The 15,079-nt window shown below is 33.8% G+C and overlaps 2 protein-coding genes across 3 annotated transcripts; both read left to right on the top strand.

The window, feature by feature from the left end:
- The first annotated feature begins 415 nt into the window (after positions 1 to 415).
- LOC139864217 (putative callose synthase 6) lies at positions 416 to 3,265 on the top strand. Its single transcript, XM_071852801.1, has 7 exons — positions 416 to 646; positions 1,804 to 1,904; positions 2,000 to 2,112; positions 2,410 to 2,497; positions 2,575 to 2,685; positions 2,769 to 2,891; positions 3,152 to 3,265. Exons 1-7 carry the CDS (start codon positions 448 to 450, stop codon positions 3,263 to 3,265), a joined length of 849 nt encoding a protein of 282 aa, XP_071708902.1. The 5' UTR covers positions 416 to 447.
- Positions 3,210 to 14,512, top strand: LOC139861734 (callose synthase 7-like). Of its 2 annotated transcripts, none has more exons than XM_071850232.1 (35): positions 3,210 to 3,299; positions 3,735 to 3,814; positions 3,904 to 4,027; positions 4,275 to 4,409; positions 4,501 to 4,577; positions 5,131 to 5,218; positions 5,314 to 5,436; positions 5,519 to 5,636; positions 6,292 to 6,623; positions 6,697 to 6,749; positions 6,844 to 6,904; positions 6,988 to 7,069; positions 7,148 to 7,197; positions 7,265 to 7,351; positions 7,474 to 7,578; positions 8,099 to 8,196; positions 8,283 to 8,364; positions 8,459 to 8,622; positions 8,713 to 8,836; positions 8,967 to 9,070; positions 9,380 to 9,482; positions 9,570 to 9,721; positions 9,802 to 9,911; positions 9,997 to 10,116; positions 10,577 to 10,645; positions 10,725 to 10,911; positions 11,032 to 11,140; positions 11,299 to 11,421; positions 11,549 to 11,667; positions 11,747 to 11,830; positions 11,925 to 12,267; positions 12,480 to 13,277; positions 13,522 to 13,572; positions 13,821 to 14,006; positions 14,219 to 14,512. In XM_071850232.1, the coding sequence occupies exons 2-35, from the start codon at positions 3,750 to 3,752 to the stop codon at positions 14,456 to 14,458; spliced, it is 4,866 nt and encodes a 1,621-aa protein (XP_071706333.1). In that variant the 5' UTR covers positions 3,210 to 3,299; positions 3,735 to 3,749; the 3' UTR covers positions 14,459 to 14,512. The 2 variants fall into 2 exon arrangements, with proteins under 2 accessions (XP_071706333.1, XP_071706332.1); XM_071850231.1 differs by having other exon boundaries at positions 3,245 to 3,299; positions 3,723 to 3,814.
- Positions 14,513 to 15,079: the final 567 nt, after the last annotated feature.

Raw genomic sequence — 15,079 nt, 5'->3', positions numbered from 1 at the left:
ATCCAACAAAATGGTTCTTGCAAGTCGGGTCATAAATATGGTTTAAAAAAATCCGTATATAAAAAAGCGGTAAATAGCTGAAAGTATCGATAGTGGTATCTCTTTCCAAAAAGGCTTTAGGTTCCTTAATCTACTAAGCTAACTCTCTTCCTTTTTTTGACTCATTTTTCAACTTTATTTTATTGGTATTGATCATTGATCAATTTAACAATTTTCAATTCCACAAAAAGTGTAATCAAAAAGCCAAAGCAAAAGCAAAAGCTAAAAAAAAATCAACCCACACATACGCACATACAACAATCATCAATCTTTTCAAACGTTTCAAACATTAAGTTACAAATGCACATCCCTCATAATATATACCTACTTCTTAGTTATTACACCAACACTAACTTGAATCTTAAATATACAAATTTTTTATTCTTGAAGTAACCAAATTGGTTAGTTATGGCTAGCACGAGTGGAACGAAAGATGTTGGATCACTTTCGAGACGGATGAAAAGAAGTTCTACTATGATTGATCCGTACGCGGATGATAATGCGACCGTTGATAGTGAGCTTGTGCCGTCATCACTTGCATCTGTTGCTCCAATTCTTCGGGTCGCGAATGAGGTCGAGAAGGATAATCCTAGAGTTGCTTATTTGTGTATGTTTCATATCCAAATATAGTATTTTGTTGTTTCTATTTGGTACTCGTAAATTATATCACCAATGTATGTATCTAATTTAAAAAAAATTATATGTCTATTTTTATGGATTTAACTTCCCAAAACTTGCTATTGTATTTCTTTTCCATCTTATAACATGTAAACTGATGAGGTGGCATCGAATATGGCTACCATGTCGTTCAAAATTTTTATCACTCGATACAATATTAAGCTTTAGGAAATTTTAAACGTATTTATAGCATGACTTTGTTCATCGCGCTAGTATCAAATCAATTATATACATTATGGATATATAATTCGTCCTTTCATATTTTTACATGTTCTGTGACAAATGATGTTGACGCGTGTCATTTTTAAGAACCATGCCCGTTTTTACACCTTAGTGACCTTACACGCGGTTATGATGCACAATTTGTGAAGATGCACAAAAATACAAAATTGTTCCTACTCTTATATTGAGTTTAAGCCTTTTTATTTGATTATTCCTTGTGCAATCACAATAGAACTGACCGAAATAACCGAAATTTAAATTTCACGCCAATTAGCGAGTGTGACTTAAAGCTTGTCTTACTCATTACTCTAGATACATGTCTAATAGCATAGTGGTAGTATATGTGTATATCAGTAGTACGATTCATACACTTAGAAACGAAATTACTTTTAAGTCGTAGTGTATGTTGGATCGTTTAAATAGAATTAAACATTCGTATATTGCTCTATCGAGTGCGGAATCCTCGATTTAGTGTTTTTAGTCGAAGACACTTGATTAATTGATCGATTACCTTGAGAAAACGACTTGGAACGACTTGGAATCGATTAGCATTTGCTAATGAACGACTGGAATGGGCTATGAGGTGTTGGGGTTCGTAACCTTGACAACGAACCCGAAATCACCTATTCATAGAGTCTGCAGATGTATCCGTACGGATGCGTTCTTCATCTGTAAGGATGTAACATATCCGTGCTTCACTACTATATCCGTACGGATGGATCTCCTATCCGTATGGATGGACTCTGACAGTATAATTCTGATTTCGTACAGTATAATTCTGATTTTGTACGTAGTCCAAATGAACGAGGGTCTTACGTTTATGCACCATCAGTGTAATAATGATGTCCGACTTTGTTGGAATAGGCCGATTTCATGCATTCGAGAAGGCACACAGGATGGACCCTAAATCTACTGGGCGTGGTGTTCGCCAATTCAAGACTTACCTACTCCACAGACTTCAAAAGGTACTGTATAAATTCTTATCTATTTTTTCTTATTTTTGCTATGTAGAGGTGCATTACTTATAAAAAGGCTCATGGATTTTGAAACATTTGAGCAGGAAGAAGTAGAGACAAAACCTCAATTAGCAAAGAGTGATCCTAGAGAAATCCAAAAATACTACCAAAGTTTCTATGAGAAAAATATCAGAGAGGGTCAATATACAAAGAAACCGTGAGTCTTGATATTTTCGTGAACAATGTTTAAAAACAAGATTTTGCTAACGATCACCCTAAGGGCTGCCATTAACACACTTTAAAATGTTCTTAGAATGTTGTACATTTTGATAATTGTCATTAAGAGATGTTGTACATTTTGATAATTGTCATTAAGAAAGTGACTAGTAACTGCCATTTACAACATCTTAAAGCGTGTTAACGACAACTCTCAGAGTCAACGTTAGCAAAATCCTTAAAAATATCCTGTAAATGTTTCATAAGTTCTTTAATCATTTATTTCTCTTTTTTTAAGTGAGGAGATGGCTAAGTTTTATCAGATTGCAAAGGTGTTGTATGATGTATTGAAGACTGTGGTTCCTCATACTAAAGTTGAAGATGAGGTAAGCAAGCAATTTTTTATTTAAATAAGTATGATGTTCGACATACTAAATCACGACACGTTTTCTTTGACAAGCAGACTCTAAGATATGCTAAAGATGTAGAGGCGAATCAAGAACAATATGAGCATTATAACATTCTTCCTTTATACGCTGTTGGGGTTAAACCGGCCATTATGGAGCTTCCAGAGGTTCTGTTTGAATACATATAACAAATCATATATGTTTACTCACATTCATTATATTTATTGATTTATTTCTTTTACCATCTTAGATTAAAGCGGCTCTTAGGGCTCTTCGTAATGTGGATAATCTTCCACTTCTTAAAAAGCCCGAAGACAGAGGAAAGTCTGTTAGTGATATACTCGAGTGGTTATCTTCAATATTTGGATTTCAGGTAACACTTGTTTCATGACATACTGATGTAAAAGATTAGACAATTTTTATAAGAAGAAGCTTTTGTTTCTAAGGTGGTGTTTGGATTTGCGTTTTGAAAATAGATTATGTGTTTTAAATAATTATAATCAGAAGATAATCAGATGTAAATTAATTATTTATGTTTTTAAAACGCAATAATTAAAAAATCAATTCTAAAACGTGTTCCCGAACACCTACTAAGATTAATGTTATATTCTTTAACTTATTTTTTTTAATTAGTATGTAATTTTGTTGGGTTCACGGCCTTATTTTTTGATCGTTCCATTTTGCAATGAAGAAAGGAAATGTTGCGAATCAGCGGGAACATTTAATCTTGCTACTTGCAAATATTGATACAAGGTCAAAGAGCGTTGAAATTTATGACCGGGTAAACTTCCACCAGAACTTTATATGTTAGTATTGGTAGCAAAATGAGTAGGATGGGTAAGTTGGATAACGGGTTTGTATCCGAACAACCAGATTTCTAGTACGTGTTGAAACAGGTCTGGTTTGGTTACACGTTCCGCCTATTTTTAAGGTTGATAAATGATAATGCATTACATATGTTTACAGAAACAGTATTAATAAGTACTAGTAGAGTTAGTTACTAAAGCGTCTTCAGCTATTGTAAGCATCTAAATAAACTTCAAGTGTCTTTCAGTCCATTTGACCCATTTGACCACCTCTGTTTTCTACCATGTTCTTAAGGTTGACCCATTTGACATGTTCATTAATTTTATTCATTTAACTATACTAGTGTTATTTTTTTTATTTAATTTGGAAATGAATGCTGATACAGTACTTTTGTTAGTTAAATAGCCAGACGATACATCAATTGATGGATAAAACATTCATGAACTATAGCTCGTGGTGTGATTATCTGCACTGCACGTCAAACCTCAAGTAAGTTATTAAACTTTAGTAGCACTTTTAATCGCGCTTGGCGCTAATTACTTCATATATTTAGTTTACTTTACTATTTTTCTGATTAGGTTTGAACCTGAGGGTGATAGACAGCAGTTAGAACTTATCTACATTGGACTCTTCCTGCTTATATGGGGCGAAGCTTCAAATATCCGATTCATGCCTGAATGTATTTGCTATATTTTTCATAATGTAAGTCTACTTTTTGAATCTCTAAGTGTACTTTCTATGTGATATTTATCACATAATAAATTTTTTGCTGCAAACGTGATATACTAAACAAACAAAACAAGATAATATTGAATAAAAACTACATATATCATATATATCAGACTATATATAATCCTTACAGATATTACTTTTCTTTTTCATCTTTTTGTGATGAGGCTATATTTATTGCGAGATGATACTTATCACCCGTCTTTATTTACTGATTAAGATGGCAAACGAAATACATGGAATTTTGTTTTCCAATGTCGAATCTGTAAGCGGAGGAACATATCAAGCAGAAGCAGTTGGAGAAGAATCATTTTTGCAGAATGTTGTGTCGCCTATTTATGAAGTTATGCATAAGGTAATAATATCATTAAACTCCACTTTTAATGTGTTTAGGTTGTATGCAGTTTTGGTGAGTTTTGATTATCGATCTTGTTACGTGGTGACAGGAAGCTATGAGAAATCGAGGAGGGAAAGCAAGTCATTCTTCTTGGAGAAACTATGACGATCTCAACGAATACTTTTGGTAATGCAAATGATCCTTTAATTTCTTTCGTTCAATCTAAAATATTACATGTAGCCAAAAGATACATTGATACTATAATTTCTTTCAAAATTGGAACGCGAAACGCAAAACTTTGAGAAAAAGATAGATGACTTTTTAAAAAAGGTCTCAAACCAACCCGAACCGGGTCTAGACCCGTCGAGTTCGACTTCTTTATAATCTGACCCCATTTCGACCCATGAACCGTTTCAACCCAAACCCATTTGATCCTTAACCCAACCCAACCCGTTTGCCAGGTATAGTGCCGAAATGATTACCAATACAGTAGTACTTTTCTACATCACAAGTCGAGTTCTCTAGGAAAAAGAAGTTTTGGACGTTTGTATGCATTCTCTTTAGACGAGTTTTGGACCATTCGACCTGTTACATTTTTGCTATTCTTTCCTATTTGACCCATTTGAGATACAACACAACTGCACAACTAGAGAGACTCATTCATACTATAAGGATTGAAATTTCAACCTATATAATATGTTACTTACTTCTAATAGAAGCTTCAACTCTTAAATTTTAGGTCTGACAAGTGCTTCAAATTAGGATGGCCAATGGATCGAAATTCAGACTTTTTTGTTACCTCTGACGATCAAATGCAAGAAAATGCGGTATTTGTTCAACTTGACACTTTGCAATATTTTATTAATTTTGTATCGTATACATGTGTATATACTGGAACTAAGCTCTCTTCGTGTAAGTGTAGGAGCGCAGCCATGTCATATCTAGAAAGAGAAAACTTAAGACAAATTTTGTTGAAGTGCGGACATTTTTGCACCTTTATAGGAGTTTTGATCGAATGTGGATGTTTCTTATATTATGTTTTCAGGTAATTAGTTAAATCATATAGTTACCTATTACTGTTTTCGTTTAAAGAATAGTCTTCTATAAATGTTGTATTCCGTTTACAGGCTATGGTGATTATTGCATGGCATGGAAATGGATCAATTTTCGGAATTTTCGATGATGGTGTCTTTGAAAGTATTTTGAGCATATTCATTACCTATGCAGTCCTTAATTTTTTTCAAGGTATTTTCTGCCCTTTTTATATTTTTTCTGCTTTTTAAAAAATGGCTGATTAGGTCGACTGGATAACAGGTCAAATGGATTCCCGTTTGAATGGGTCAGTATTAGTATCAAAAATCCAGTTGGGTTGGATTGACTGATCAACTGTTTTGCGTGTTCTACTGTTGATTTATCAGTAAATAATATTTAATATTTAACTATGATTAGAAATTGAAACTGAATTGCGAAACGCGAAGCTGAAAATGGGTCTCGACCCAACCCAACCCAAAAATTTAAGATGAAAAATGAGTCTCGACCCAACCAGACCCGGGTCTCGACCCGACCCGTTTGACCCATTTAAAAACCAACCCGTTTCAACCCAAAGTTTGATCCTTGACCCAACCCTACCCGTTTGTCAGGTAAAGTTAAATCCATAACAATGACCTTTGGATTACTTTTACCCCATTTGACTTGTTTGACTTGTTTGACTTTTTCCCTTCTAGTATGAATTTCAACTTTCCTCGTCTTACCATTGAGATAAATAATAGACTAAATTGACCCATTTATAAGTAAATGGTTTGAAATGGCCACCTTTAAAATTTTCATTATTTAACATTTCCTTTTTTTGCTATGGGTATTCCTTGAGATTTATGTTTCTTTTACTGCTTCTGTTTTACAGCTTCATTAGATATGATCCTCAGCTTCAATGCGTGGAGGAGCATGAAACATACTCAGATACTTCGCTATCTCATTAAAATTACGATTGCGGCCTTTTGGGTCGTGATCCTACCCATTGGTTATTCGAGATCTGTTCGAAACCCAACCGGAATTGCGAAGTTTTTTAGTAATTTGGGAGGAAATCAAAGGGAACAATCCATGTATAACTATCTTGTTGCATTTTATTTGGCACCCAACATATTGTCTGCCTTTTTATTCCTATTCCCACCCTTGCGGAGATCCATGGAGTGTTCTAACTGGCGTGTAATCGTTCTTTTAATGTGGTGGGCTCAGGTTAGTTAACTTTCTGTCTTTAGTTCTTATGTTAAACAAAGTTCATAATAACTAAGTGGTTGACTTTTGTCAGCCGAAGCTCTACGTTGGAAGAGGGATGCATGAAGACATGTTTTCACTTTTGAAGTAAGGATTCATAATTAGTTGATTTATGAATATTTGAATCTGCATACGTTCATTATTTGTTATCTTTTTCGACTGTTTGGCACGTAATCTTTAGGTATACATTATATTGGGTGATGCTGCTGATTAGCAAGTTCACATTCAGCTACTATGTGGAGGTAGTTTTGGACACTTTCAATATGTTGATGTATTGAATTTTGGTAAATTAGTTTTATGCTCATTTTTCACATTTTGGTAATAGATATTGCCGCTGGTTGCACCCACAAAAACAATTATGAATATTTCAGTTAATGTATATGAGTGGCACGAGTTCTTCCCGAAAGGTAAAATTGATCATTGTAAAATTCCAACTTTTTATTGTATTGTCAGTTAGAATCTGATTCGTTTTAAACATTTTGTAGCGACTCATAATATTGGCTTTGTTATTGCTATTTGGGCTCCAATTGTCATGGTAAGTGTGGTTATTTTTTTAATTTTTTGCTTTTAGACAAAAATTGGTGATGTTGGTGTTCTTTTAGGTATATTTCACGGATGCACAAATTTGGTATGCCATATTTGAAACTATAATTGGTGGAATCTATGGAGCGTTTAGCCACTTGGGCGAGGTTAGAACATGTATTCAATAGTTTTTTTGTTTTTGTTTTTTTTTTATGTGTGAGGAAGATGAACATTTTACTGCAAATTTTTAACACAATTCTCTTGACTTGATATCATTTTCCGTTCTTAGATTCGGACACTTGGAATGTTGCGTTCCCGTTTTGATTCTGTCCCTTCAGCTTTCTATGAACGCCTTGTACCGTTGCAGCAAGAAGAACTTAAGAGAGATCCAATGGTGGGGATAATATATGTTTTACTGTAGGGGGCAATTTTAACACTTTTACTTATGAATGGCTTGGTTTAGGTTGTGTTCTATCTCAACAGGGTGGAATGGGTCAAATGACTTTTCTAGCTAAAATGGAAAAGGTCCAAGTGGGTCGAGGTTTGAAGTCCCCCTAAATTGTTTTTTGATGCATACAAGCTCCTAAATTGTTTTATTTAAAGAGTTCACGTTTAATGTAATTGTTGTATTTGTATTAGTAATCATGATAAAAGAGCTAAGTATTTCTAAAATGGACATGGACACAAAGTGTTCATGGGTAAACCTAACCTGGTCGGTTGGTTTTGACCTCTACTAATAACAAATTGCCCATTTCAACTCAAACCCATTTAGTCATACATTTTAAACACTCGAAAACATGGGGTAAAAACTAGATTTTTTTATTTTTTTTTCAATTTCCTTATACTTCCTTTTCTTTTCTTTCCTTTCCTTTCCTTTCCTCTCTACTATAAAAATCTCGAAAACATGTCTGTAGGAGGATGATTCTTTGGTGAGAAAGAACATAGCAAAATTTTCACAAGTGTGGAATGAGTTCATATATTCAATGCGGATGGAGGATTTGATTAGCAACAGGTTAACGCCACCTCACATTTCTAAAAAAATCTATTAATTTATCTATTTTATACTAGTATTTTACTAGTTTACCCTTCATCTGTTAGTGAGAGAGATCTACTCCTCGTACCATACACGACAAGTGACGTTCCAGTTATCCAATGGCCACCTTTCCTGTTAGCTAGCAAGGTTTAGCTCCTTTAATTATTTATTATTTGTATTAGTATAAGTATTTTGGATTGAATGCGGATCATGTATTGATACCATTTTCATCAAATTTAAGATTCCGATTGCATTAGACATGGCAAAAGACTTTAAAGGTAAGGAGGATGCGGAGCTTTTTAAAAAGATCAATAATGATGACTATATGTACTCAGCCATTATCGAGTGTTACCAGACACTAAAGGATATATTATATGGTCTTCTCGATGATAAAGGGGATAAAATGTAAGAAATGTATTGGTGAATGCTCTTTTATCGTACACACTGATCTTATTTATTATGGAGTAAAATTTTTTTTTTTTTTTCTGTATGTAGGATCATACGGCTTATATGCCATGAAATAGATATCAGCATTCAAAATAAGTCATTTTTAACTAAATTTCGGACGAGTGGTTTGCCTTCCCTCAATGATAAGTTGGAAAAGTTCTTGAGCCATTTGGTAAGCAGAGTTTCTTTTCTTGTTTTTGTTTTTATTTTTATTTTTTATATTTAGTGAGCTATTATTCATTAGCACCATTGTATGTTAAGTTTTTGAACTAATTTTGAGTACTCAATTGGTTGTATTGCAGCTGACAGTTTATGATAATGCTGAGAAATACAGATCCCAAATTATTAATGTTCTTCAAGATCTTATGGAGATTATTACTCAGGATATTATGGTTAACGGACATGAGTAAGTAATTACAAACATCCATATCACATTATTTTCATTAGCAATTGAAAATGGGTTAGTTTGGAAGACATTTTATCTCTAATATGTAAAATTAGTTAAGTTAAAAGATGTTGGAAAATAAATCATAAAGAATATTTATCCAGTAATATTTTAAAATTATAAATATGTGTAACAGGAAATCAAAGTTTAGCTTACCTGACCTGCCAAACTTGCCCATTTGGCAACCTCTATTACAAAACTATGTATAATGTGAACACTGAAGTAAGCTTTACTTGTATCTTGATATTCGTGGGTTCTCGATATCTATAGAATACTCGAAAGAGCTCATTCTCTTCGTCAGGACAATGACAAAAATGAGAGATTTGAACAAATCAATATCCAGCTTACACAAAAAAAATCTTGGAAGGAGAAGGTATCATCGATACATCTTTTTTCTTTTTCTTTTTCGCTTTAAGATCCCATTTCTTTATATTACTCACTTGTTTATTTGTGAACATAGGTGGTGAGGCTCCATTTGCTTCTCACTGTGAAGGAATCTGCAATTAATGTGCCCATGAATTTAGAGGCCCGTAGACGTGTTACTTTCTTTACCAACTCCTTATATATGAAGATGCCAAATGCTCCGAAAGTTCACAATATGATATCATTTAGGTAAGTAAAAAGTTTCACACAATGCATAATTTAGTTGCATTCGACTACTTATATTTAAGACTTGTGTTGTTATGAAACAGTGTATTAACTCCATATTATAAAGAAGATGTTCTCTATTCTGAAGATGAGCTTCATATGGAAAACGAGGATGGAATTTCTATCTTATTTTATCTTCAAAAGATATATCCAGGTGACTCTCGATCTCACTTTGTTGAACGTATTTTTATATATAAAATGATTCACGGCTCTTAATATTAAACCACGTTTTAAATCAGATGAATGGAAAAATTTCGAAGAGCGAATTAAAAATCCAAAACTAAAAGCTACCGAAAAGGATAGAACAGAAGCAACACGCCAATGGGTTTCATACAGGGGGCAGACACTTTCAAGAACAGGTACAATAGTCATTTACATTATGAGTTATGCTGAAATTATTTATTGTTACTCCTCATTTCAAAAATGATTGTCTCATTTTACTTTTGAAAAAAAAATTCATTCTCAATTTTGACTTACTATATTTTTGTTTGTGTACTATCTGATGAAATTTGTAATAGTGGAACTGAATTTCGAAACATGTTATCATTGTCATCAAGTGTTATATAACAAAAGCATAAATATTTAAAGCCAAATTTGAATAACAAAACTGTTATTTCCATTCATTTTCTTTTGTTTTCCTTTCGTGTTCCTACTTTTTCCTTTCATTTCCTTTTGTTGTCTTTTCATTATATATTAACCTTTTTCTTTATATCCTTGATAAAACTTATTTCAAAAGTTAAAATGTGAGACTTGTTTTGGGACGGAGGGAGTATTTAAAAAGGTTTAATCCGTACTATATAACATTCAATTATTTTTTAGTGAGAGGGATGATGTACTACAAAGAAGCTCTTGAACTTCAATGCTTCTTAGATTCTGCAAAGGACAACGGTTAGTAGAATCTTACGCGCTCTTAAACAGTTGCATTATCTAAAAAGTAAATCCTGAACTTTTATCCTTTGTTATGCAGAGATTTTTACTGGATATCGAACATTTGATACGAATAAGGACCACAGAGCTTTGAAAGAACGTGCAGAAGCAATGGCAGATTTAAAGTTCACCTACGTTGTTTCTTGCCAGATTTATGGGTCTCAGAAGAAATCAAGTGACCATCGAGATCAAAGTTGTTATGCTAACATACTCAACCTAATGCTTACGTAAGAGTTATTGATCAAATCCATGCCTACCGAACTTTTTATTTGATGTTCCTAAATGCGTTTTAATCATACTATTATCATCGTAAAAGCTATTATTTTAATTAAAAGCTTAAATTTCAGATATCCTTCGTTACGTGTGGCTTATATCGATGAGAGAGAGAATCCCAATGGAAAATCTCCAAAGGTTTACTACTCTGTTCTGGTCAAGGGTGGAGATAAACTAGATGAGGTAACGACAATAATAATGATATAACAACAATGATTTAAATAAATTTTTATTGATAAAATTCAACAGGCCTTGGGTTTATTGTGTGAGTTTGCTGACAAAATTTAAGCTAATACAGATGTTTTTGCTTAGTAAAATACCGTGTAACGTTTGTAATGTAGGAAATATATCGTATCAAGCTTCCTGGTCCACCTACAGAAATTGGTGAAGGAAAACCTGAAAACCAAAACCATGCAATTATTTTCACTCGCGGGGAAGCACTACAAACAATTGACATGAATCAGGTAATATGCATATCACTATATGTCACAATTATATAATGAAAAACTTGCCATTTCGACCACCCTATTGCCCAACCCGCCCGTTTTGCCACTTCTAGACATTACCAAGTAACTTTCCTTTTTTGTTTAGGACAATTACTTTGAGGAAGCTTTCAAAATGCGAAACGTATTGGAAGAATTTCATAAAGATCATCACGGCAATCGTCGACCTACAATACTAGGATTGAGGGAACATATCTTTACAGGAAGGTTGGTATATGTGTGTATGCACGTACTTATGTATGAATATATGTATATTGTTGTATTCATTATCTTTGTTACCTTACAGTGTCTCATCACTCGCATGGTTCATGTCTAATCAAGAGACAAGTTTTGTGACGATTGGTCAAAGGGTTTTGGCTGACCCTTTAAGGTATGATTTTTTCCCTTTTTAGAATAATATATTGTTGTTATCTTATGGATTTATATCCTCATATTCAACATTTTAATCTTCGATGCTTTTTCAGGGTGCGGTTCCATTACGGTCACCCTGATATATTTGACAGAATCTTCCATATAACAAGGGGTGGTATCAGTAAAGCATCAAAAGTTATAAACTTGAGTGAGGACATATTTTCAGGTTATAATTCAACTTTGCGAGGGGGATATGTGACACATCATGAGTATATTCAAGTAGGCAAGGGTCGAGATGTTGGTATGAATCAGATATCGTTATTCGAGGCCAAAGTCGCAAACGGAAATGGCGAACAGACACTCAGCCGGGATGTTTATCGACTTGGCCGACGGTTTGACTTCTACCGAATGTTGTCGTTCTACTTCACCACAGTTGGTTTCTACTTCAGCAGCATGGTATGACAAAAAATTAAATGTTTAATGTTTAAATATTAATTTTATTCTTATATGGTTTGATCACTAGACGCTATGCAATCAAGGGTATTCTAGTCATTTTGACAATTAAATATCTAGCTCCATTGATTATTGGGTGACCTCCTTGCATAGTTCTTGTAGCTTTTATGTTATGACTTGAAATTGTTAATTGTGTTCTTATTTATGTTTTCCAGGTTACTGTACTTGTTGTGTACGTTTTCTTATATGGACGAATGTATATGGTTTTAAGTGGACTCGAGAAAAAAATAATGGAAAATGCAACTATAAATAGCAACAAAGCACTCGAGGCGGCTTTAGCGACACAATCCGTGTTTCAGTTGGGATTAATTTTAATACTTCCAATGGCAATGGAAGTAGGCTTAGAAAGTGGATTTCGCCGAGCCCTTGGTGATTTTATAATAATGCAACTACAACTAGCCTCAGTATTTTTCACTTTCCAACTTGGAACAAAAGTGCATTATTATGGAAAAACAATTTTACATGGAGGCTCAAAATATCGGGCTACTGGTCGTGGATTCGTTATCTTCCATGCAAAGTTTACCGATAATTACAGATTATATTCACGAAGTCACTTTGTGAAAGGGATCGAGTTGGCTATGTTGTTGGTTATTTATCAAGTTTATGGGGACTCGTATCGTAGTTCAACTTTATCTTTGTTTATCACTTTCTCCATATGGTTTTTAGTATCCTCGTGGTTGTTTGCTCCGTTTATTTTTAATCCTTCGGGATTCGACTGGCAGAAGACGGTGGAAGATTGGACAGACTGGAAGAGATGGATGGGCAATCGCGGTGGCATCGGGATTGCACAAGATAAAAGTTGGGAATCATGGTGGGATGCGGAACAAGAGCATTTGAAACATACGAATATACGAGGCAAACTTATGGAGATTGTACTCGCTTTCCGATTCTTCTTATATCAGTATGGACTTGTGTATCACCTTAACATAGCTCATGAAAGCAAAAGTATACTGGTATTGTTATTTTTATCTATTCTTTCCTTGCATTTGATCTAGAGGTTACGAACCAAAATGGGTGTTTTTCAGTATCCTTTTTCATTCCTTGATTTTTTTAAAAATAAAACCGTATAAACCATATGTGCTTTATTAATTATAACCTAAGTCGGCTTATTTTGCCATATACTAAATGACTGCTGCTTCAGTTTATTCTATATTTTCAGTGATTTGTTCTCATACTTTAAAACATATCAATTTGTAGGTTTATGGACTTTCTTGGTTGGTCATGATAACTGTTCTTCTTGGCTTGAAGGTATGTAAAACAGATTGCGATAATCATATAGTCACTTAGCAAACATAAAGCCAAACACCCCCTTATTTCGCTTAATAGTTCTAATTTATACAACACTGCCACCAACAACATAGAGTTTATATCTTCAAATTGCTGGTGGTATTATTATAAAAAATGTCCTATATATCTGATGTTAAATGTGATAAAATGGTTACATACTTGTTTCATGACTTATAAGCGTGCTAATAATAATCTAATTATGTTAACAGATGGTCTCAATGGGCAGACGAAGATTTGGGACTGATTTTCAACTCATGTTTAGGATCTTAAAGGCTCTTCTTTTCATTGGGTTCCTATCAATTGTGACCGTCTTATTTGTCGTTTGTAGCCTCACTATAAGCGATATATTTGCTGCGTTTCTTGCTTTCTTACCAACCGGATGGGCTTTTCTTCAAGTAAGTTTCAAGTTTCATTTGTTCTATAAGTGGCAATTTTGATTCATTTATACAAGAATGGTCCGATTTGGGTTGGGCTCTAACCTAAAAAGGTTAAATAAAAAAATTGGCTAATTTTATTTATTCATGTATACAAGAATGGTCTGATTCATTATCATTTTCATACTACCATATATATGTTTGTTAATATTGGTTTTACGGTGGTTGTGAAGATTGGTCAAGCTTGCAGGCCGTGCGTAAAAGCGATAGGATTTTGGGATTCGATAAAGGAGCTGGGACGTGCATTTGAGTGTGTTATGGGATTGATAATATTCATGCCCATTGTTATACTATCGTGGTTTCCATTTGTATCCGAGTTTCAAACAAGGCTTCTATTCAATCAAGCATTTAGTAGAGGACTACAAATATCAATGATTCTTGCTGGGAAGAAAGACAAGACTCAATCTGCTTGATTGACCATATACTTCTGGTGTTACTTGTATATAATATTCAAATTAAAATTATTCTTAATATATTCACTCACATGTATAACTTAAATGTTTCAAATACTAAGCTAGCTCTTAATTGTATTTTTTACTTATATAGATAGTGGGTAGAATGGGAGTGATGTAGAAGGAGATGAGGACTTAGATGTTTTCGGCTATTGAAAAGATAATGGAATGCAATTCAGATTATAAGTAATCAATACTAGTAATTCTGGTAACACAACTTGATGTCCTACTTGGTACAATCGCACCAGTTTCAATATGTTTTGCAAACTTAATCGATCTTTAGGTTGTGCGTCAAAGTCGATTGGGCAACTGTTACATACCAAAACCAACTGTTACAAGTCCATTGGGCAATCAAGCACACCAATAGAGACATAGCAGCATCAGCCTTGGTATAATACCAACTATAAATATACAGCATAGTGAATTGACCAAAACCAAGATTCATGGTCAAACTAAAAAGTCAACCTATTCAGACCGTATATCATAGCAAATACAAATGCCCCAATAATTCCAGAGAAGGTCAAAAATGAAATAATTAACTCTCCAATAAGATATCAAGAGTCAATTACCATCCAGACCCTT

Source organism: Rutidosis leptorrhynchoides, chromosome 8 (genome assembly GCF_046630445.1).
Source record: "Rutidosis leptorrhynchoides isolate AG116_Rl617_1_P2 chromosome 8, CSIRO_AGI_Rlap_v1, whole genome shotgun sequence".
NCBI classification, from domain to species: Eukaryota; Viridiplantae; Streptophyta; class Magnoliopsida; order Asterales; family Asteraceae; genus Rutidosis; species Rutidosis leptorrhynchoides.
The sequence above is the reverse complement of the archived record's forward strand: the minus strand, read 5'-3'. Positions and strand labels throughout refer to the sequence as shown.